The following is a 23,767-nucleotide window of genomic DNA, read 5'->3' on the forward strand; positions in this document are numbered from 1 at the left end:
TTCAAAGTAAACATTTTCTTCAGGGAAGAATGAGTAACCCTTGTGAGGCAGGGTTGTGAGGCAGGCCACACTCACTTTGAAATAGCTGCTGGAATTTTGCTAGTCAAGGAAATTCAAGTGGGCGGCTAGAGAGTCTGCAACAGAATGCTGTCCAAATGGGAAAACAGGAATGCTTTTACATGTTTAAAGCTTTGACTGATAAGAAAGAGGACACTGACATATGGTATATTATATTCTACTTTACAGAGTACTGTGAAATGGTTAAATGTGAGAAGCTCTGGAGTACCGGTAAGTACTATTCCAGGTTCAGTCTCTATGTACAATTTGTGCATTTAATACTTACAAATATATTGCTTACACTGTAGATATTTCAAGCCTGCAAGAAAATGGTGAGGTTAGGCATCCCCTAGAAGCTGAGTAGCTTGATATTATTAATTTCAAATCTGCCTTTGACAGGTAGGTGGTGCTTTAGGATAGGGATTACAGGGAAAAGACAGGAATTTCAAAACCCAGAGTTGGCAGCTGTACCCCTCCACCATCACTGTTTTTCTTGCCAGCCTAGACGCAGCATGTAGGAAGCCTGGAATGCCAGGAAAACCCAAAGAAAGTAAGCAGTATTCCTGACCCACCCATGCTGATGCCCTACATGTATACATAGCAGCTTTTTGGGCATATATTGAGTTGAAACTTCCAGGCCTCAGGTCAGTGAAACAAGTCAGTAACTAGAAATGTTATAATGAGGGGTTATGAGTACATTGGGTAGGGTAGGTTTGCTGGGCCCCTGAGACTCACTGGGTGGGACCTCATGATAGTGTGTGTGAGTGGGGTTGCCAGCTGCAGGTTGGGAAATAGCTGGAGATTTTGGGGGGTGAAGTCTGAAGAGGAAGAGGGTTGGGATGAGGAGGGAATTCAATTTTACACAATACTGTAGAGTCCACCTTCCAAAGCAGCCATTTTCTCCAACAAAACTTCTCCCTTTCACCTGGAGATCAGCTGTAATCCCAGGAGATCTCCAGCTACCTGGGGTGTACCTGGAGGTTGGCAGCTCTATGTGTGAGGTTCAGCAATGGGATATGGGGAGGTCACATGAACTAGTGGAGTTAAGTGTAGTATTTACACATGGACTAAGTACGTACCACGTGGTATCTGTGTGTAATCATGATCATGGTTATGAAAACGAAGAGGTGGGGGAGATGAATCCGTGCCTTACAGAACAAGACTAAGAAGAGTGACGCCCTTCTAAGCCCACTCACTTCAATGGATGTCACTCTGAGTAGGATGTCACTGCCAATTACTCAAATGGGAGGTTCCTGAGTTATAACCTGCCACAACAGCCAGGAGAGAGAAAGAGAGAGAGAGAGAGAGAGAGAGATTGGCTATTGTCAGACTATCTGGCTATTATTATCCTTTGCTGTGAAATAATTTCTTTCTGTTTCTGAAGTGAGACGTCATGGAACTTAAACCTTCTGGAGAATTATTTCTCTTTGGTCCGTTAGGGAGATTTTGAAGGAGGCGAGGAGAAGAACTTCACAGTGACTCTGTTCTGGTGACTAGGAAGTTCTGCATTTGGTCAGTGGTGGGATTCAGCAGGTTCGCAGCACTTTGGCAGAACCGGTTGTTAAAATGGTGCTTGTAAACCACCAGTTGTTAACTTATTTATCATCAGAACCGGTTGTTAAATTATTTGAATCCCACCACTGGTTAAAGGCATACATTCTTTCACACTGGCAAACTACAGCAAAGTGGTTTGCAATTAACGATTAAAACAAGGTATTAGGCTGAGTGAAACTAAACATTTTCTGCTCCTCTTCCCTTCTGTAGCCCCACCTACTTGTGGGCCAAATCCTCCCCACAATAGAGGAGATAAGCCCCAAACCAATTTAAATCTCACTTAATTTTCTGACCCGTGTTCTCACTTGTCATATACAAGCGATGGGAAAAAAAAGAGAGAGGAAAAAAGAGAGAGGAAAGGGGCAAGGAGGAGAAATGCTTTGACACAACAGAAGAGAATTAATTGGATCAGGAGGGGGTTAATAGACTCAGCTCCGGTCATTTTGGCCTTGCCTTTCCAGAAAATCCAGGCAGTCCTTGTTTGTATGCATTCCCTTGTGTCTCTGCAATGAAAACAGCTAGACACTTTTTAAAAATAAAAGCCAAGAATTCAAAGAGGGGGAATGACATGTTTTTGGAGGGGCATTTCCCCAATTTGCCCATATAGCTATAAGCTGGTGTCTCTAGAAATGCCAGTTTCAGAACCTCTGTGACATGATATATATATTCCTGGATGAACACCGATTAAAAAACCTGAGACTGCTAAATCTTTTTTTGGGGGGGGGGAGGGGGGGGAGGAACAGAATCAGCTTGTTCTCTCTAGGGTTGGTCTGACCTGTATTATGCAAGTAGGGGGTGTACATATTTCCTGCCAGTTGCTACTTCTGTGTAAACAGGCTTCCTGCTTATCAGGAACTAAATATGCAATAAGTAGAGACCATAAAACTCTTTGAACAGGAGCCAAGGTGAAGCCTCCTTAGCCAATAATACGTTTTATACATTGAAAGTGCCCAGCATTGTGGGAAGCTTGCTGGCCAGGCCAGGCCCTCCCTGCTCTATGGCACTTTCCCATTTGTATAATATTTATCTGACTCGCATATTATTTATTTGCAGTAAGCATGCAACTTATATTAGGCAGTGTCTGCTCAACTAAAAGACATCTTAATCAGATGTTTGGATTTTAATCCGTTCATTGGTTAAACTTTGCAAAAATTTATGCTCTGCCATTCTCCTTGCCAAGGAGTCCTTGGCAGTCAAGGCAGATTACAAAAATTAGGAAAAAAACAATACCATAAAAAAATACACATACGATAAACAATGCAATAACAGGATTGCAAAACTTAGAAAACAATGCAATGCAAAATTATCTATGTTGCCAGAAAATCTGGAGAAAAATCTCCTGTTCCTTTAATCGAAACTCATTGTGTAGAAATGGACAGGTAGCTCCACGCAACCATGTCATAGAGGGAAATAACATCACCTGGTAAATTAACAGCCCTGTGGAGAAATGGCTCCTTCCCCCGCCCCCTTCCGTTTTCTTTTTCTTTCATAATCTCCTTCTCCAACCAGGTACCAGAGATTTGGAGGACTTAGAAATCCCAGAGAAACATCAGGAAATGCTACCTGACCTAGGGGGAAATGATATCTTGACCCAGCCTGATCTGGTCAAAGGAGGGTGGGGTCTGGGATCTGATAAATTGAGGGGAAGAGAGGGGCGAGGGCTCTTGGCTCAGGTCTCTCTGGAGGGGAGCAGAGCTCTTGCCTGAACTGGGAAGGCGGCAGCCATTTTCTGGACCATGTGCTCAGCCAGGTAATGTGAGCTCTTAGCCAAAAGCAAGCCCGTTTCGCCACAATTTGGTGGCAGCGGTGGGATGAGAACAAACAGAGAACTGGTGATTTAAAACCAAACAGGGAACTTGGAATTGGGCAAACGCACACACAGTGAGAGCAACGGAAGTTTTGTTTTTTTTCCGGGTCAACTGGAGTAGGGTCAGAACAGTTTAGCTAGGATGGAGCTAGAGGAGCATGTGAGAATTCTAAAAATGACCAAGCAACAGCTTCAGGAGGAATGTCAAAAGCAGAATATATTCTGTGAGAACAAGTCTGTAGATGAGATGAAGGCTCTCCTGCTAAACAAGTTGATGGCAGCAGGGGCAGCTTCAGCTCTCATCACCCAAACAAGCCCCAGCCCAAAGGATGCAGTCCGGATCCAGGAGTTAGAACTGGAAAAGTTGAGGCTGCAGGCAGAGAAAGAGATAGAACTCCAGTGGCTGAGAATCCAGGAGGAGCAACGCAAAGAGGTGCAAAGACAGGAAGACAGAGAAGCCCGCAGGAGAGAGCGCGAGTGGGAGGAGAAGATTCCTAAGGCAAAGAAGTCAGTGGTTGATTATGTCCTGTCATTCAGAGAATGGCTTAAAGATATGATGAGTGTTGTTCAGGAGAACCTAGCCAAGGCCCAAGCCACACAGAGCAGTTGGCATGATAAGACAGCAAGGTCTCGTACTTTTGAGTTAGGGGACAAAGTGATGGTTTCTCTGCCTCTTCGCTCAGACAAGCTGAAGGCGGCATGGGAAGGACCGCATGTGATTGTGGATAGGCTGGATGATGTTACTTATGCAGTGGCATTGGAAAGGTCTGGGAAAAAGACCAAGGTTGTGCATGTTAATATGCTGAAGCCATATCTTGAGAGGAGGATGGTGTTGAATGTGACCAGGAGAGAGGAGGGAGACGAGGAACCAGATGACACCTTAGTGGATGTTTTGGCCCACTTCTCTAAACCTGCCCAGTGGGAGGAGCTGGTGTGGCCTGCAAGTGTACCGGTAATAGACAAGGAAAGAATCCTGTCAGTGTTGCACAGGTTTGAGGATGTTTTTAGGAAAGAACCAGGGAGGACAACCTTGGCTAAGCATGGAATAGATACAGGGACCCATGGACCTATCCAGTGCCCCCCTTACCGGGTGAATGGGCGAGTGCTGGCAGATGTCCGGAGGGAGGTAGAAGAAATGTTGGGACTGGGAGTGATCCAGCCCTCACTAAGCCCATGGGCGGCCCCTGTTGTACTAGTGGCCAAGCCAGATGGTTCGATTAGGTTTTGTGTGGACTACAGGAAGCTCAATAGTATCACAAAACCAGACGCTTACCCTATGCCTCGAATAGATACTCTGCTGGATATGCTTGGATCTGCCAAGGTGATATCCACTGTAGATCTTTGCAAGGGATACTGGCAGATGGAATTAGAGCCAGAAGCCAGAGCTAAGTCTGCCTTTATTACCCCAGATGGACTGTATGAGTTCACAGTTCTCCCCTTTGGCCTCAGAAATGTGCCTGCATCGTTCCAGAGACTGGTGAATAACTTGCTGAATGGCATGTCTGAGTTTGCAGTGGCTTACATTGATGACATAGCCATCTTTAGCAAGGACTTGGATTCACACCTGGAACATTTAGCCAGGGTGCTGGGTGCCATTCAGGGGGCAGGTCTCACCATCAAATTGAATAAATGCCAATTTGGGATGTCGGAGGTGGTTTATTTGGGACACAGAGTGGGGAGTGGGAATATCACCCCAATGTGGGACAAGGTAGAGGCAATCCGAAATTGGGAGGCCCCACGGACAAAAAGGCAGGTCCGGGCTTTCCTGGGCATGGCAAATTATTACCGACGGTTTGTCCCAGATTTCGGGACGATAGCAGACCCCTTCTCCTCCCTCACCAAGAAATCCCTCCCAGACAAGGTGGTTTGGACCCCAGCCTGTCAGGCCACTTTTGAGCAGTTGAAACAAGCGTTAGTGTCCCTACCTGTACTCAAAGCTCCTGATTTTGACAGGCGGTTCTTTGTTGCAACTGATGCCTCAGACTCGGGGATCGGGGCTGTTCTACTGCAAGAGTGGGAGGGCACCAGACATCCAATTGCATATCTCAGCAGGAAACTGATCCCTTGGGAGAAAAACTTGTCTTCAGTGCAAAAAGAATGTTTGGCAATTGTATGGGCACTGGACAAACTGCGACCTTACTTGTGGGGGCAAGAATTTACCCTCTTGACAGACCATTCATCCCTCCAATGGCTGCAGACCATGAAGAACTCAAACACTAAGCTGCAGAGGTGGTCATGGAGGATTCAGGAATTCAACATGAAGATTGAAGAGAATGATGGACGGAACAATGTGGGGGCAGATTTCGTGTCCAGGAAGGACATGGAGTCATGAAGCGAAGGTCGGTATGTATCCTAATGTGTATCTAGCTGCAAATGACATTGCTTGGATTTTCTGCAGAGCGCCCTTCTGTAAAAGGGTGCTCCTCCGCTTGAATCTTAGGAGGGGGAGATGTGGAGAAATGGCTCCTTCGGCCCTCCGCTGTCTTTCTTTCATCCTCTCCTTCTCCAACCAGGTACCAGAGATTTGGAGGACTTAGAAATCCCAGAGAAACATCAGGAAATGCTACCTGACCTAGGGGGAAATGATATCTTGACCCAGCCTGACCTGGTCAAAGGAGGGTGGGGTCTGGGATCTGATAAATTGAGGGGAAGAGAGGGGCAAGGGCTCTTGGCTCAGGTCTCTCTGGAGGGGAGCAGAGCTCTTGCCTGAACTGGGAAGGCGGCAGCCATTTTCTGGACCATGTGCTCAGCCAGGTAATGTGAGCTCTTAGCCAAAAGCAAGCCCGTTTCGCCACAATTGCAATGCAAAATTATCTATGTTGCCAGAAAATCTGGAGAAAAATCTCCTGTTCCTTTAATCGAAACTCATTGTGTAGAAATGGACAGGTAGCTCCACGCAACCATGGCATAGAGGGAAATAACATCACCTGGTAAATTAACAGCCCATTAAACATATATGAATAGGGCTGTCAACTAGTGTTGTATACCTGGTGGCCCTAGAGATCTCCTGCTATTACAATGGTTCGATCCCCAGGCGACTAAGATCAGTTACCTTTGAGAAAATGGCTGCCTTGGAGGGTGGACTCTATGGCATTATGCCTTGATAAGGCCTCTTCCCCCCTCCCCAAACCCTGTCCTCCTTAGGCTCCACCCCCCAAACCTCCACGTTTTCCCCAACCCAGACTAGGCAGCCCTGCTGCTGATTCTAGCATAGGAAATTCCTAGAAATTTGGTGACAGTGCTTGGAGAGGGTAGGGAGGGAACTCGGTGAAAATGTGGGGGCTTGGAGTCTGCTTTCTGAAGCTGCCATTTCCTTCAGGGAAACTCTATAGTTTGGATCAGTTGTAATTCTGGGAGAACTCCAGGCCACACTTTGAGGCTGGAGCCCCTACTGTCTCGAAGGGACAGGATATTCTTCTGCAGGCTTCTTGGCAAGCCTAGCCTTACAGCAGGAACCCTTCTCTTTGATCACCTATGGAAGGCATGCCTGCCTCCTTCAAGGATGGCGTTTGTGTGTCACCTGCAGTTTTTTTTATGTATTCTTCTCAAAAAAATGTTTTAAAAAAAGAATCTGCTTGCTAATTAAAATTAATCTGCTTTTCAGTAAACAAAATATTTTGATTATTGATTAGCTGATCAAATGTTGCAGCTCTAGAATATTGCATACTCATTTTCCAGCTGGGGGCACTATTGCTCTGGTTTCACCATCCTGTGTCATAGAGATACAGAGTGTTTCTATTTCTGTTCTCTTCAGTTTGTGGAAGATAATAACAGGAAGTAGAGAAGGAATTCTTGATAGGCCGGTTCCACTTGGGGACACTTGACCATCCCTTGTGACTCATTGGAAATAAAGTTGATGATGTGTGTAACTTTGGGGGCTTGGAAGGGGAGGGTAGAAAAGGAGAGGAATCTGAGATATGTGGGATTTAATGCAAAGCTTGTCAAGTCATCAATCCATAGGAGGAGATGCTTTAACAACCCTTTTAAGTCTCTGGTGAAATAGAGCAAATGGATCAGGTAGAAAGTAGAGGCTTAGGATTGACAGCTCTGAGTTTGGAAATTCCTGGGGATTTGTGGGTAGAACCTGTGAGGGCCAGGTGTGGGGAAGGGAGGAACCTCAGTGGAATATAATGCCATATTCTAGCCTCCAAATGACCTGTTTTCTCCAGGGGTACTGATTTCTGGAGTCCAGTTATAATTCTGAGAGAGTCTGGAGGTTGGCAATAGTTGGATGAATCAGAAGGACCCAAGGATGTTTTTTTTTCAACAGTGGTCTCACCAACCCTTCCTTCAATCTCTCTGGAAAGACCCCCGAACTAACGAAAAAATTGATAATGTCCACCAGAGGGTCTCATATCCCATCACCGCTGGCTTTAAGCAGCCATGATGGGCACAGATCTAGGAGGCAGATGGTAGACTTCAGCAGCCAGGAGTCTGTCAGCTTTGGCTGAAATGATCCAATGCATGACGTGAAGATGGCCAAAGTGGCTCCCGCTTGCTTACTGTAACAATATGTTCTTATGTTCTTATTGACAGGGAGATCCTGACAGAGCAGCAAGGCTCTGCAAAGTGGCTCACAAAAACCTTGCAGCTGATTCCCAAATCACTAACATTTTAAACAAAATGTTAGTGATTTGGGAATCAGCTGCAAGGTGATTACAGGGGATCAGCATTATATGCTGGTTTCAACTACAATTCCCATCAAGTATTACAGGGGATCAGCATTATATGCTGGTTTCAAGATTGGGTCACCATGGGGGAGCCAGACAACACAACAGTCCACCACAATTGCTGTCACGATTGCACTGTGGTCATTTATACAGAAGTTGGGACAGTGTCAACGTGGGATCTTTCTGTTCCATGCCATCCTTTCTCCATAGCCCCTCCTTCTGTTTCCTGCCACATTGCAGAAGCAGAAGGGAGTTATTCAGACAAATACCAAGTTGCTTAACTAGCAACACGGAGAAATAGAGATCTATGACTGCATCCAGATGACAACAGTTTTCAATGTTCCTTTTAATACTTTCACATGCTAGTTTCCCCCTCACTTCCCTTGCCCCAATCTCCTACAACTGTCTCCTTAATAAGAAGGTGCTCTGAAGTTCCATGTTGCCTTGATTCTTTCTCCCACAGCCTACTAAATAAAACTGTAGAATAGCTAAAGTTCCAATCCTAAGCAGTAGGACATGAGTCAATAGGCTTAGGATCGGGACCAAACCTTGGGCCATGCAACTTCTTGGGTGTGAGCACACTGCAGGGGTTCTGTTTGACAGCACAGGTATTAGGCATTGCCTAGCCCTAGACCCATGCCACCACTAGTCAACTTGGACCTGGTCAGCAGTGCTGTGTCTTAGCTGCACTGTAAATCATTCCGTAGAACAGGGGTCTGCAACCTGCAGCCATGCTGGCAGGGGCTGATGGGAGTTGTAGTTCATGCTGGCAGGGGCTGATGGGAATTGTAGTTGGCCATGCTGGCAGGGGCTGATGGGAGTTGTAGTTCATGCTGGCAGGGGCTGATGGGAATTGTAGTTGGCCATGCTGGCAGGGGCTGATGGGAATTGTAGTTCATGAACATCTGGAGAGCCGCAGGTTGCAGACCCCTGCCCTAGAACTAAGATCATGTGCAATTGGGCAAGCCATTAAACTACCAGTTCTTAACACATTTAACTTAAGAGAATGTCTTTAAGTTGTCATTATAGAAGGCACAGCCATTGCCTGCTGACAGACCACTCCCGACCAGGTCCAGTGATAGGGATTACAGGGAAAGGACAGGAATTTCAAAACCCAGTTGTCCAGTGGTGGCATGGGTCTAAAAGGCAATGCCTAACACCCCTTGTGCTGTCAGCCACAACGGCTTAAGAAGATGTAACATTGCCCAGAATAAGACTGTTGTAGATGGTTGAGTTGCTCTTCATATTAAAGTTGGTCAGCCACTGTTTATTCAGGCAGTCTATCAGTGGGCCTAGCAATAGAACACCTTCCTTGGGATGACAAAATACCTTGCACTGGCTCTGCTTAGGCTCACGATGCTAACCTTCCAGATCCTGCTTAACACGAAGAGAATGGCCCCTCTTGTCAATATGATTCATGGCACTGTGGGTTTCCCAGGAAACATCCGTAATTCATTTTACACTTGTGCAATATAAGCAAATGGTTTCCTCTGTCAATCAGAACAGATGAGGAAGAACCTGGAGGAAAAGGGAGGAGTCACAAATAAGAGCAGGCCTCTTGGGTTGCTTCCTGCTGTTTAGTTATGATTGCACTGAAGTCACTTTAATTCTGAAGAAGCAAAGGGAAGTGAAATCGGCAGCTACACTGCAGCTGGGGCCGTCTTGAGACTTCATGATGGATGTTTGTCCCACCAGTAAGTCTTACCTTAAAGAAATGTTGGCTGCGCCTTTATGCTGTCTTCTTGGTATATGTGCTTGAAATTCAAAATGACTCGTCTGTTAAGTATTAAGGGACAAACGAGAAAATGGGAATTGCTCTGATTTCAGAGTGTGACTTTTGTCAGTCACGTTTAAGCTTTTAAAAAACACTCCCAATGCTTAAAAGAAAATCCAGCTCCTTTGCCGTTATGACAGGAACTGTTTGGAGCTATACCACTGGCTCTGGTGCTATACCACTTCTTTGGAAGTGTGCCCAACTGAAATTCCTGGGACTTCTTTCTGAGTAAATGTGTATTTGCATTGGTGCAATTTCTGATAATTATGAACATGCTTTACATCTGTAAAAGGAAGGCAAAATTCTACATGGCGGTGTTTCAGTGAATTAAATGAATTAAATGTTTCAGTGAATTAAATGAATTAAATGTTTCAGTGAATTAAATGAGGGAAAAAAGGAAAATATTAGAATAAGGATATTCCAGAAAACTAGAATGTTGCAGTTTTGATGCTTTTCCGAGAATCTTGTGTAGGATTTCTCCTTTTCATTTTGGAACTATTTAAGTTGGGCCTTAGTGATCATTTTTAAAATATCAAACATTTTAGGAGATGATAAAATTAACATACAGCAGGAGTCCTTTTCCAGCCCATAAAGAGATTTCCTCCCCCTGCGCTTCAATCAAATGTATTGGTTTTGACCATAAATCAGAAAGATAATTCTGAAGAGATATCAGAGTATAGGTCAGAACGGCAAAACAGCTATTTTAATTTCATACACAAGAGACACAGTGTCAAGATGTATTACGTATCCAGCATATTTGACCAAAACAAATACAAAGAAAGCCATGAACACAACAGCTCAATAGCAGAGTCTTTTAGGGTCATAGCTCATGAATCAGGTTTAAGAAGTACCAACTGAAATTCCCTCTTCCCTGCAGAGCCATGAAAATGTACAGATGCCATTTGTGCTGTGTAAACTATATCTGAAATATAGTTTACATAATCTATATATAGTATAGTACAGAACAAACTGTGAGAGCCAGTGTGGTGTAGTGGTGAAGAAATCCAAATCCCCTTTCTGCTGAGGAAACTTGCTGGATGGGAGATTCGAAGGAATACCAAGGGTCTGATTCAGATGCAGGCAATGGCAGACGACTTCTGAATGTCTCTTGCCTTGAAGAACCTATGGCCGTGGTGGTGAACCTTTGGCACTCCAGATGTTATGGACTACAATTCCCATCAGCCCCTGCCAGCATGGGCAATTGGCAGGGGCTGATGGGAATTGTAGTCCATAACGTCTGGAGTGCCAAAGGTTCGCAACCACTGCCCTATGGGGTCACCATGAGTCATATGTGACTGGATGGCAAAAAAGAAGATAAGCGACACAGTTCTCTCAGAACTCTTTCAGCCTCACCTGTCTCACAAAGTGCCTGCGAAGGGCAGAGGAGGGGAATGCGATTGTAAGTTTTGAGAATAATTAAGGTGTAGAAAAGCGGGGTACAAAAACCAGCTCTCCTTCTTTGCCCCTGTTCATAGACCTAAGTACCCCACACTTTGCTTCACATATCATCCTAAAAGAGCTGTTTGCAAAACCCCACGTAACCCTGGGGGGATGGGTTCATTGGCCTGGATTTTTTTTCATAGGCAATGTATTCAGTAAGCCCCCCATTAAACTACAGAGATCAGTTTCCCATGAAGAAAATGGCATCTTGGAGGTGTATTCCATGGCATCACATCCCTGCTCCCTCCTCTCCCAGCTTCTACTATGAAATCTCCAGGAACTGTCTAAGACTGGGGTTGGCAGCCTTAATGCTAGAACTTTCTATATCTGAAGCATCCACTGGGTCCCTGCCTGAGACCAGCTGGCAGAGAGAGGTCCAGTGGTTGGATCCAAAAATTTTAATAACAGGTTCCGATGGTGGTGGGATTCAAACAGTGGCGGCGCCGCACACACGCACCTCCAGTCCCTATTGGGCAGGGAGGTTACTTTAGTAACCCCTTCTCGGCACTCAGAAAAAATTAGTAACCACTTCTAGAGAAGTGGTGAGAACTGGTTGGATCCCACCTCTGGAGAGGTCCCTTGCATATGAAAATAGACACTACCTAAATCACTGTTCTGTGTCGCTTCTGTGGGGTAAAGTTCTTAAGCTCACAAACCTGGACAAAGAATGATCTTCTGAGAATTTTTCAAAGCAGATGTTAGATTTCTATCCATCGATGGATCAAGCAGCGAAAGGCCAATTCTCTTGCCAACAGTTTCTTTTTTAGGATATCTAGCAGCTAGCAACTTTGAGGAAAAATGATCAAATTATCCACCATCTGCCCAAAAACTGGAGCCATAAAATGCTTGCCAAGAAACAACAAAGAAATGAAAGAGCATAAATTAAGCTAACTGACCTGCTTTATCTGCTTTAAATATGTCTTGTTTTCTCCTTCCATTTTCCCTTTTTCCAAGTGGTGAATATTCTTTTATTCCTCTCCTGTTTTCCTCCTGATTGGTCAAATGGGCAAATACACTGAAGTATTGTTGAAGGCTTTCACAGCTGGAATCAACTGGCTGTTGTGGGTTTTCTGGGCTGTGTGGCCATGCCCTGGTGGTTTTAGACAGTAGTGGGATTCAAACAATTTAACAACCAGTTCTGGTGGTGGGATTCAAATAATTTAACAACTGGTTGTTTACAAGCACCATTTTAACAACCGGTTAAAACTGTCAAAGTGGTGCGAACCTGCTGAATCCCACCACTGGTTTTAGGTCTTAATATTTCACCCACATCTTTGGGCTTTAGAAAAAGACAACCAGACTGGGGGTGGTTGACAGAAATTATAACGGTGCGATCACTTCTGCCAGCATGGTGTGGTGGTTAGAGTGTTGGGTTAGGATCAAGGTTCATACCTTTGCTCTTTCGTGGAATCTTGCTGGGCCTGTCACACACTTGCAGTTTAACCTACCTCACAGGATGGTTGTTGGGTTGATGAAATGTAACAGAGGAGAATGATGGTGTAAGTTGTTTCGAGTCCCCACTGTGGAGAAAAGCAGAGTATAAGCATATAAATAAATAAATGTCATCACTTGTGGTTGTTCAATAAGGAGATCATGCAGGCCGGTCCGTCAACAACTATTAGTCTTGATAGTCAAAATGAACTACTGAGTGTGCCGGATGCAGATGACAAATTACAGATGATGGCTGGACCAGATGGATCTTGGCCTTGATCCCACAGGATTCTTTTCACTAGGAAAACAAAACAGTTCCTGGGAATTGGCTGTTATAGGTTTCCAGGCTGTGTCTCTGTGGTCTGGTAGTTTTTGCTCCTAATGTTTCTCCTGCATCTATGGTTGGCATCTTTAGAGGTATGTTACGGTGAGATGTGTTTCTCTCTGTGGCACATCTCACTGTGACATGTCTCTGAAGATGCCAACCATAGATGAAAGGGCTAAGAACAAAAGCTACCAGACCATGGCTACACAGCCCGGAAAACCCACAACAGCCAGTTGATTACATTATGTCCATGGAAGCTTTCAATAGTTCCTGGGAATGTTGTATCAATTTTATATGGCCATATTACTCATGTCATGGAAAAAGTATTGCTGCTGATTCAGACACGTCCTTGGAAGATGTGAAACTTCTTTAGTGAACACTGTTCTTCTGGGTACTAGTGTAAAACTTTGCTGAAGTCCCCACTACTTCCAGATGATAAGCCAGTGAGCAGTATTTGCCACTAACTTTATGAAGAACTCTGATGAGTAGTTTCCCAGCGTGGTGTAGTGGTTAAGAGCAGGTGGATTCTACTCTGGAGGTTTGATTCCCCATTCCTCCACCTTAGTGGCAGAGGCTTATGGCGTAGGAGGTTAAGAGCTCGTGTATCTAATCTGGAGAAACCGAGTTTGATTCCCAGCTCTGTCGCCTGAGCTGTGGAGGCTTATCTGGGGAATTCAGATTAGCCTGTACACTCCCACACACGCCAGCTGGGTGACCTTGGGCTAGCCCCACCTACCTCACAGGGTGTTTGTTGTGAAGGGGGAAGGGCAAGGAGATTGTAAGCCCCTTTGAGTCTCCTGCAGGAGAGAAAGGGGGGATATAAATCCAAACTCTTCTTCTTCTTCTTCTTCTTCTTCTCTGCTGAACCAGATGTGTTTCCACTCTCCTACATTCCTGCTGGGTGACCTTGGGCTAGTCACAGTTCTTCGGTGCTTCCTCAGCCCCACCTGCCTCCCAAGGTGTCTCTTGTGGGGAGAGGAAAGGAAAGGAGCTTGTAAGCCACCTTAAGTATCCTTCCAGGAGAGAAAGGTGGGATATAAATGCAAACTCTTCTTCTCTTCTTCTTTCTCCCTGGTCATGTTGGTGGTGAAAAAATGGATTACTCAATTGCTTGCAGGGTTTTGTCTAAGAATGCCATTTGCATATGACTTGCAGTTACCGCTGGTTCAAAGTATTTATTATTTTTATTTATTTATTATTTGTTTGAACTTTTATACCGCCCCATCCCCGAAGGGCTCTGGGCGGTGTACAACATAATATAAATAAGAAAAATTACTAAAATCTTTACTAAAAGTACCTTGTCATGCCAAAGCAAGGTACACTAGTCATGTTCCCCTTCCCCCAGCCACCACTCTGGCAATATCACAGGGGCTTGGCCAAGGTCGAAATGATGATGTGTATTGGTAATAGCTATCACCTTCTCTTGAACCAGCAGCCAGAGATGAGCAGAGTTTCTGTGGAATGTCAGCCCTCTCCTCATGATGGTATCCAACAAAAATACTTTGGTAGCTTGGCTGGAGAACCAGTCCTAACTATCAAAAAGGTGATGAAACTTACTTAACCAGTGGCATGGGCAAGCATGAGAAGCTTGATGTGGCAACTGTGCTTGTGGCTATATGAATCCTCCCCCCCCCCCCGCCCCAGTGTAGATCAGTGGGGCTGAAAATTCCAGAAGAGTAGAAGGACACTTTCTTCCTTTAGTCAGTCAAGCCCTAAGGTATGGGGCGCAAGGGGGGGGCGTTCTATTTGTTCCATGCTCTTAACTCCCCAAAGACCTATGTCATAGCTTCCTCTTCTCTATTATATATTTAGCAATGATTGCACACATAAGATCCAAAATAGAGAAAAAGTTTCCAGGACAATTGGAGTGGACTTCCCCTTCCTATCCCAACAGGAGAAGTTCAAATGATAGAGTATGGAAGATTCTTTTAAAGCATGGTGTATGCTTGCTCAAGAAAAATAATTTTTTCTTAAGTCTTAAGTATTTCAGTTCACTTTCTTCATTTGAAGATCTTTATAGACCTGTGATTCATAAGCTGATTGTAATGGAAATTAGGAATTGATTACAAGCAACAGTGAATAACAAATCCAACTATTAAAATCATAGTTGCAAGAAAAGAAATATGTCATATTCTTCCCAAAAGGCACCTTTCCTAATCTTTAGACAGAAGAGTCCACAGGTAAAACAGAAGGGTCCAGAATAAGGTCTTTATGGTAGGGCAATCACTATAAAGGTCTTGCTTCTTAGCGGCCAGTGATGGGGCAATGTGCTCCATCTGCTGCTTGTCTGAACTCATGGCTCATGAATTCATCATACCTGGCAGATACAGCGCTGATGACATCCAATCAGGAGGGGTAGCTAATACCTCAGAGGACAAGGTCAGAAATCAAAATGACCTTGACAGATTAGAGAGCCAAAGCTAGGAAAAATAATTCCAACAGGGAGAAATGTAAGGCACTACTCTTTGATATAACAATGAATAATACAGATATAAGATGAATGACACTTGGCTTGACAACAATACACGTAAAAGGGATCTGGGAGTCTTAGAAGGCCACAGGCTGGACATAAGTCAACAGTGTCATGTGGCAGCTAACAAAGCCAATGTCATTCTGGGTTGGAACAATAGGAGTGTAATGTCTAGATCAAGTGAATCAATAGTTTCACCCAATTCTGTGTTGGTCAGACCTCAGCCGGAATACTGTGTCCACTTCTAGGCACCCCAGTTCAAGAAGGGGATTGACAAGCTGGAGCACGTCCAGAGGAGGGTGACCAAAATGGTAAAAGATTTGGAATATGTGCCCTATGCGGAGAGACTTAGGGAGCTGGGTATGTTTAGTCTGGAGAAGAGAAGGTTAAGGGGTGATATGATAGCCATGTTTAAATATTTGAAGGGATGTCATGTTGAAGAGGGAGCAAGCTTGTTTTCTGCTTCTGCAGAAACTTGGACAAAGAGTAATGGATTCAAACTACGAGAAGAGAGATTCCACATAAACATTAGGAAGACCTTTCTGATGGTAATGCCTGTTCGACAGTGGAATATGCTGCCTCGGAGGGTGGTGAAGTCTCCTTATTTGGAGCTTTTTAAACAGAGGCTGAATGCCCATCTATCAGAAGTGCTTTGGTTGTGTGTTCTAGCATGGCAGGGGGTTGGACTGGATGGCGCTTGTAGCCAGCTATGATTCTATGGTTGATACTGGTGCAGCTTTAAAAGCATGTGATATATTAGTTTTTACAACCCTACGCAGGATGACATTCTTTGAAGTCCACTGAAATAAATGGACTTAACATAGGTGTAACTACTTAGGATTGCACTGATGGTCACCTACAGTTTGTTGTTGTTTGGTGATATTTCCAAAATCTGCCCTTTACAGTGAGCTTCCTGCTTCCTATCTAATAGCAAACCCGTGTTCCCTTCCCATTGAAAAAACTTTGGTTTGTAAAAACCTGTCCAATCCAAAGACCATTCTGAATATCCAGTTGAGTTTTCAAGCAAGATCTGAATCTGGACCCTGACATTTATTTTCAGTTACAGCTGAAGGTTCCCATTTGCTGTCAGAGTCTTGCCGAGTGCTCGAAGCAACCTTTATTTAACTGCAGGAACTGGTGTCCCAAAACCGCTACTTCTGCTTTAGTTTGGTCTGAAGTGAATCATATGTGGTCTTTTCATCTCTGACATCATTCACCCAACTTCCTAAGTATGAAAGCAGAACTGAGCACAACTTTTCAGGCAGCTTCTCTGTGAAGCCTCTGCTTGGTAGCTGGACCTCCCTCGTCTCTGAAGATCCACAAATGTTTTAGCCTCATGTAAAACGGAGGAAGGGACAACCAAAAGTATTTTTAAAAAATTGAAGACATATTTTAAAAATCTAAGAATTGGGCCATGTTCCCACCAAGTGGGAACTTTCTTTTTTCCTCAAACTTTTTCTATCTAAAGATCTCGATCAGTAGATAGGGAGTTTTTATTTCTTTTAGGAAAATATGGCAGAGAGATACTTAGCCACTGCCAGTGCAGTTCTTGGATTTCTAGCCACCAACAAAAAGGGGACTGTATTAACTTTCATTTTGGCAAAAGGTAACTCAGTGATCTTATATTGAGGGCATTCCAAAATCATGTAGGATAGACAGTCAACCTTTTGAAAGCTGCATTGACAGAGTCCATCTGGGTAGGGCAGTTTATGGTATCTCTCTGATAAGTCTACTGAAGGTACATCATTCAGATGTGCAAGAAGGAGTGGGAACTTATAATTATTTGTTCAGAACTTTTCCACAGAACATTTCTCAAATGTGGGCTGTTACCATCCAAGGGATAATTTGCAATGAAAAAGGATGGTCTATACTTCCAGAAGTTGAGCTTTTGCAGATCTGGGCATGAGGAGGATGGGAAGAAAATTCCTACATTTTCCCCTCTCCTTGGCTTATATTTGCATCCCCAAATTGCATTGTGTACTTGTGAGAGTTTAAAGAACAGTTTGTTGACTTTGTGGGGAAAAGGGCTTTTAAAAGGTAGCAGAAAATCCAGGAGCTCCCATGGAATATGCAGGTGTGTCTCTCTGGACCAGCTATTAGGCTGCATTCAGATATTATGATAAATTGTACATTATAAGCCATCATATGATCAAACTCCAGTTAGTTGTGACATCTGAGAATTGACAGTCCACTTTTGTAAGTAGGGGTTTCTCACTAGAGCTCATTTCTGATTTGTGAACTGTAGTTTTTACTAATTATAGTTGGACATGAGGTCTGAATTTACAAGCCACAGTTTGCTGGGTAACATTGTTTCTTGTAGCCACCTGGCCTCAGAGGAAATAGGACAGGTAGGTTGTCCTCCCAGCTGGCAAGCAAAGAGTGGGTGAGAAGCAGACACATCAGGATTTATGCACAAGCCAGAATCTACCACATAAATCTGGTAGACTAACAGGAATTTGTTGCACAAACCATGGCCTAATCTTGGTTTATCATGACTTCAGGCTGTAACCTTAGAATGCAGCAACTTTAAGGGATGGGGGTAAAAAGGTTTCTTGTGTGGTTTCCTTCCAGGCTCCTCTGACTTGAGTGAGACTGAAGAAATTGAGATCGACGTGATCAAGAAGCACAGGACAGAACTGCTAGAAGACATTCAGGTAAGACCTGCTGCCCTTCTGTAAATGGGTCAGTGTAGTGTCTGAATAATCAGTCTTGTCACAAGTGCAAAGCCAAACTCTCCGCTCCTGTTGTAGGGATTTCTCAGAGGAAGAGCTGTGCCAAGAGAACTCAGCCCTGTCACAACCCCAGCCGGCAGAGAACGAAAGGCAGATTGGCCAGGACCCTCAAACTAGAGTGCCTGCCTAAACACCTTAGTTTCCCAATCCAATGCCTTCTGTTAGCACTCAGGCTGTTAGTTCACTGCAGCCCCCTGTACCAGCAGAACTCTGCAGGCAGTGCTGCAGGATGGAACTACAGGATCAAAGGTGTGGTGCCCACTTGCTAGCCCATTAGTGCCTGATTGAACAAGACACAAATGAGCTGTTGCAGGATGAGGATTAGTCTCCTGTGGGGGGCTTGTAAGATGGCTGGCTGAGAGGCAGGCAGGCAGGCTCAGATGCAATGTGCAACATGATTGTTGCCTTGCTGATACCATTCTTGTGTTCCTGAAGACTCTGACACTGGACTGGACCAACCTGACCTTGATTCATGAACAGAATCCTGTCTCCTTGCTTTACGGTCTCTCAGCTTTGAGAGATTGTCACCCTGCCTCTTGACTCCTCTGATGCTTTGGATGCAGTGGTGGATTCTAATAATTTAACTGGCTCGCCTTCCCCCGCTGCGTGTCCCCCCTGCCACTTACTTACCTGCTGTGGAGGAACTTCTTGTGGGGGCGGAGGGGGGCAACAGGGCCTTGCCACCGCTGCTCTGAAAGCCCCCATGCTCCCCTGGGAGAGTGGGCAATGGGGCTTTTAGCGCCTTAGAGCCGCCAGAAGGCAAGACGCCTGGCTGCTCCAGGGCTCTGAGGGCCCCCTTGCTCTCCCTCCCCTGGTAGAGGGGGCAATGGGGCTTTTGGTGCTCAGCTCTGAAAGCCCCCTCACTACTGTTCCTCTGGGAGAGGGGGCGATGGGGCTTTTAGCGCCTTGGAGCAGCTGGGTGGCAAGGCGCTCCGGGGCTCTGAAAGCCACTTTTAACAACCTGTTCACTGAACTCAACAACAAAAAAATTAGGTACCGGTTTTACTGAACCGGTGCAAATTGACTGAATCCCACCATTCTCTGGATGGTCTCTGACTTCAGTTATTCTAGTGCCTGACTTGGTTTCTCTCAGGTGGCAAGGATGCTGAAACCTGACACCAGCTGCCTGCAGCCTAACTCAGCACAGTCCACACGTACAAAATACCATTCAAAGGCTGCATCCCCACAGCATGGATTCTCTGTTTTGCATTTATTACTACTGCAAACATGGAGGCATTCACTTTGGGAACAGAGCATCCACACTGGGGTTTTCTGCTCAATTTCTTCCATCAGCTTCTCTTTTCCTCTGTCTTACCACCAGAGGATTTTTTTTCAGGGTAGTCAGCTCTTGCGATAGCATTATAGTAATTTCTCATTTTAAAAATCTTTGGGGAAAAACCTCTGGTGGCATGGCAAAAAAAGCGGTGGTTGTGAGGGGCTGGTGGAAGGAACATGGTTGCAATGAGTGTGGGATTGTAGAACATGTGGACTTCCCTGTCTAGTTGACATGCTAATGTGTTTGCATTCTTTCTGAAAAAAATTTATAGAAAAGCAGGTTTGAGAAAGAGATTGCTGAAAATAGAGAAAATACGGAAAGGGAACAATTAGAAGATGGTGTCATGTGAATGCCCCCCAAACCAGTATTCCAGTTCAGGCACATAGTTGGAGAAAAATGTCGATGTGAAAGCAGCCCTAATGAAAACTGACATGCTTTGTGGAAAGAGACTGCAGTTCTCTGAATGAAGTGGGACACACATCTGAAACAATATGGGTAGATCTGTAAGAGAGCAGCAGTGGTGTAGGAGGTTAAGAGCTCGTGGGCAATCTGGGCAATTCAGATTAGCCAGTACATTCCCACACATGCCAGCTGGGTGACCTTGGGCAAGTCACAGCTTCTCGGAGCTCTCTCAGCCCCACCTGCCTCACAGGGTGTTGGTTGTGAGGGGGGAAGGGCAAGGAGATTGTAAGCCCCTTTGAGTCTCCTGCAGGAGAGAAAGGGGGGGATATAAATCCAAACTCTTCTTCTTCTTCTTCTTCTAGACTTTCATCCAAGAGACCCGTATTCAACAATATTTGTTCGATTTCTGACTCACTCATGTGAATCACTGCCTCTCAGCAAATGTTCCTTGTCTTAGAGACAGGAACAGCAGCACTCTACCTCATAAGACAGCAGCTTGAAAAACACTTGCTAGGGCTGAAGCTGCCCCACCAATTTCTGTTTGAGAAGGGGGCCATGGCTTAGTGCTAGAGCAGGGGTCTGCAACCTGTGGCTCTCCAGATGCTCATGGACTACAATTCCCATTAGCCCCTGCCAATTGACCATGCTGGCAGGGGCTGATGGAATTGTAGTCCATGAACATCTGTAGAGCCACAGGTTGCAGACCCCTGTGCTAGAGCATCAGCTCTGCATGCAGGAGGTCCCAGGTTCAATCTTTGGCATCTTTAGTTAAAAAGACAAGGTTGTGGGTGATGTGAAAAACTTCTTGGAGAGCTACTGTCAGTCAGAATGGACAATACAGACCAGCAGTCTGACTTACTCAAGAGAACTTCATTGGTACCATTATAGGTTATACCATGCTCTGTCAACTCCTGATGCTATGGATGCCCCTTCTAATCAGGGTTGACTGAAATTGGCCCATCACCCATGGTCAGAACAAAGCACTGCTGATAATTGCTGCAAAGGACAAACATCCTTTCCACATAAAGGACTTCTGCAACGCATGATGAGAAAGGATTCCTCTTGTTCTTTTGTGATTCCCCCCCTTATTCTCTTTCTCTCTGTCTCTCTCACAGAGGCTAAAAGATGAGATTGCTGACATATTTGAAGAGATAGATCATTTCCAGCAGTCACAGACCAGGTGAGGAACCAGCACCCTATGAAGAGAACTAGCAGAGCAGGGAAGATCTATGGCAAGGTTGTCCCCTTCTCCGAATAGGGATGGGATCAATGGCCTTTTGCAGAGTTCAAGCTTTCAGTCATTTTTAGAACACTTCCCAAAAGGGGAGTGTGTTTCTTGCTCTAGCTGGGCTGAGAGCCCACATGGGGCTGGGCAAGCTATAAAGGGAACTGTCCTTCATTAGAAGCCACTGGAGCAGCTAAGAGCAGCAACAGCACTAGAAGCAACAACAAGCAATTACTCTGAGATTAGAGAGATGGTCAGACCTGGGAACTTCAGGACCCAGGAGAGCTCCTGAGGGTGGCAGATGCTGATCTAATAAAAGCCCAAGACCCTCTGGGATCTTATGTTCCCAGACAGGACCAGCTTAGTACCAGAGCCCCATCTCTTGAGTGAAAGTGAAAAGAAATTAAAGAGGCAGTACTCTGGCTAAAGACTGGGCACGGTGGCACTACTGAACAGCATCAAATTACACTTTCTGCCTTCTCAAAAGTTGGTTATATGGATAACTTGGGGTAGTTGGGTGATAGTTGGGGTAGTTGGATGATAAAAAAGCTCTTCCCTTGAAGGGTATGAGTTATCACCTTCCAGGTTTAGATTCTTGTAACATCTCCTCTTCAGAGTGGTTGACAGACGGCTGACGTAGTGCCGGGATTAAGAGCAGTGGGTCTGGGAATTATCCATGTTTGATTATTCAGCTATGAACTTGGTGGCCGTAAGCAAATACATGGAGTGATGATGTGATGGACTTTTGGGGGAATGAAAAGTATCTTCTGGAGAGGACAGTTGGGAGTGGAGAAGCTGTTTCCTTATTCCAGATTGCCCCCTCCCAAGAAAAAGGTGGGCAGCTTTCTGTGCATAACATATACTTTGGCTATATGTTCTGGCTCAGTGTAAAAGCAGTGAGTAATTAATATCCATAATACATGAACAGTCAGTCATACCAAATATATATGGTGAAACAGTGGTGAAGCAGTTGTGTGAAATGGTTGTGAAGGAAGCAAAATGGGGAAAAGCTGAAAACCAGCCCTCAGGAGGCAAAGACAGAAAGTTGCCCTTCCCTGATCAGTTCTGTATTCACATTGCCGTTCATGTATTTGCAGCAAACTAATCCAGAGAGATAAAGTTCTGAGCACAGGAAGAAAGAAATTTAACATGGACCCAACTAAGGTACAATCAGACCTCGGTCTATTTTGCACTGTACAAGCTCTGAAGTTGGTGATTAGTTATAATGTTGGAGTTCTTAAGAATCACAGAATCAAGTTTCTTGCCCATGTAACTGTGAAGGTGTGTGTCTGGAGGTTTGTTTATTTTTTACAAAGAAAGCTTGCCCTGCCCTGCCCTGCCCTGCCCTGCCCTGCCCTGCCCTGCCCTGCCCTGCCCTGCCCTGCCCTGCATAAAACAATTCACTGACATGCATCCTATGGAGCTCTTTTTTCAGGTTAAAGCTGCCTGCTTCAAAGAAACAGAGTGTGGGGTGGAGTACACAGCAATAGCTTTATGGAAACTGCTGATGACATCAATGAGAAATGAGTGGCTGTAGTCTTACTATTTTGTGTATTTTCAGCATTTACACCCAACCCTTGTAACCAGATTGATTCCCTGTAACCAAATTGGTTCTCACAAGAAAAGGCAAGGATAAAAGTCAACCCAAAACCCTAGCCATAAAAATAATAAAAGATAACCTTACCGCAACAGAATCACTGCAAGCAGCAGCAAAACTGCTGACCAGGTTGTAAAACAGCTGTTCAATTAGGCTTAGGGTTGAGGCAATGGTGGCACCAACTGTCTTCCCCCTCCTTTCTTCTTCCTCTCACTTTTCCCTTTTTCTTTTGGTCTCCCCTTCTCCTTTTCCATCATTTTCTGCCCCTGCTTGTTGGAATACTGATGTGTCACACCTTGAAGATATAAAAATTGGCTCTTGAATCCATTGGAATAGTTGTAACGTTTGAATGACAGAGTTTTAATGCTGAATGTTTTAATGTGCGCGGATGATGATTTATTGCATTTAATTCATGTTGTAAGTCACCCCAAGCCTGAAGGGAGAATGGTAGCCTATTAAATTTAATTAGTTAAAAAAATAAAAAATGACTAAATAGTGATCAAAACAAACACTCCTTTTTAGAATAAAACAGACTAAAAGCAATTTTTAAAACGTTCGAAAGAAAGAGTGGAAAACTCAAGAGACACAATTTAATTGCACCAAATCAGCAAATTCCACCCAAAAAATATGCCTGGCTAAACTATTGTCTTAAACTTAATTTGACTTCAGCCAGGTCCTCCAAATGATGTTTCATACTCAAGGTGCCACCACAGAAAAAGCCTTGTTACTACCTACCTCTCTCCTGAAAGTGGGAGCACAGAGTGTGGTCTCTGTTACAGATCTTAGGTGATAGACTGGGCCATGTAGGGGAAGGCATTCTGCCAATCATTCCACTACCTGGCTCCTTAAGGGTTTTAGGTCCGACTTTGTGCCTTCCTAAATATGGAAGAGAACAATGTGTTCTGGCGCTGACCTTGCTCTGAGAATCCTTTCCTTGCAAGGAGCACACTTGCTTCTCTTTCTCAGCCTTAGGGCCCAGATCCTGTTCTAGTTGTCCCACAGATTCT

The 23,767-nt window shown here is 44.7% G+C and overlaps 1 protein-coding gene across 2 annotated transcripts in view; it reads left to right on the forward strand.

Annotated features, from left to right (window-relative positions):
- The first annotated feature begins 9,674 nt into the window (after nt 1-9,674).
- CYTH4 (cytohesin 4) overlaps nt 9,675-23,767 on the forward strand; it is a 44,889-nt gene continuing 30,796 nt past the window's right edge. Inside the window, exons 1-4 of one of the 2 annotated variants that reach the window (XM_048499106.1) lie at nt 9,675-9,782; nt 18,100-18,182; nt 21,054-21,118; nt 22,261-22,327. In XM_048499106.1, coding sequence (XP_048355063.1) covers nt 9,761-9,782; nt 18,100-18,182; nt 21,054-21,118; nt 22,261-22,327 — 237 coding nt within the window. In that variant the 5' untranslated portion in view covers nt 9,675-9,760. The remainder of the gene's footprint in view (nt 9,783-18,099; nt 18,183-21,053; nt 21,119-22,260; nt 22,328-23,767) is intronic. The other variant, XM_048499107.1, reaches the window with a different exon arrangement.

Source organism: Sphaerodactylus townsendi, linkage group LG06 (assembly GCF_021028975.2).
Source record: "Sphaerodactylus townsendi isolate TG3544 linkage group LG06, MPM_Stown_v2.3, whole genome shotgun sequence".
NCBI classification, from domain to species: Eukaryota; Metazoa; Chordata; class Lepidosauria; order Squamata; family Sphaerodactylidae; genus Sphaerodactylus; species Sphaerodactylus townsendi.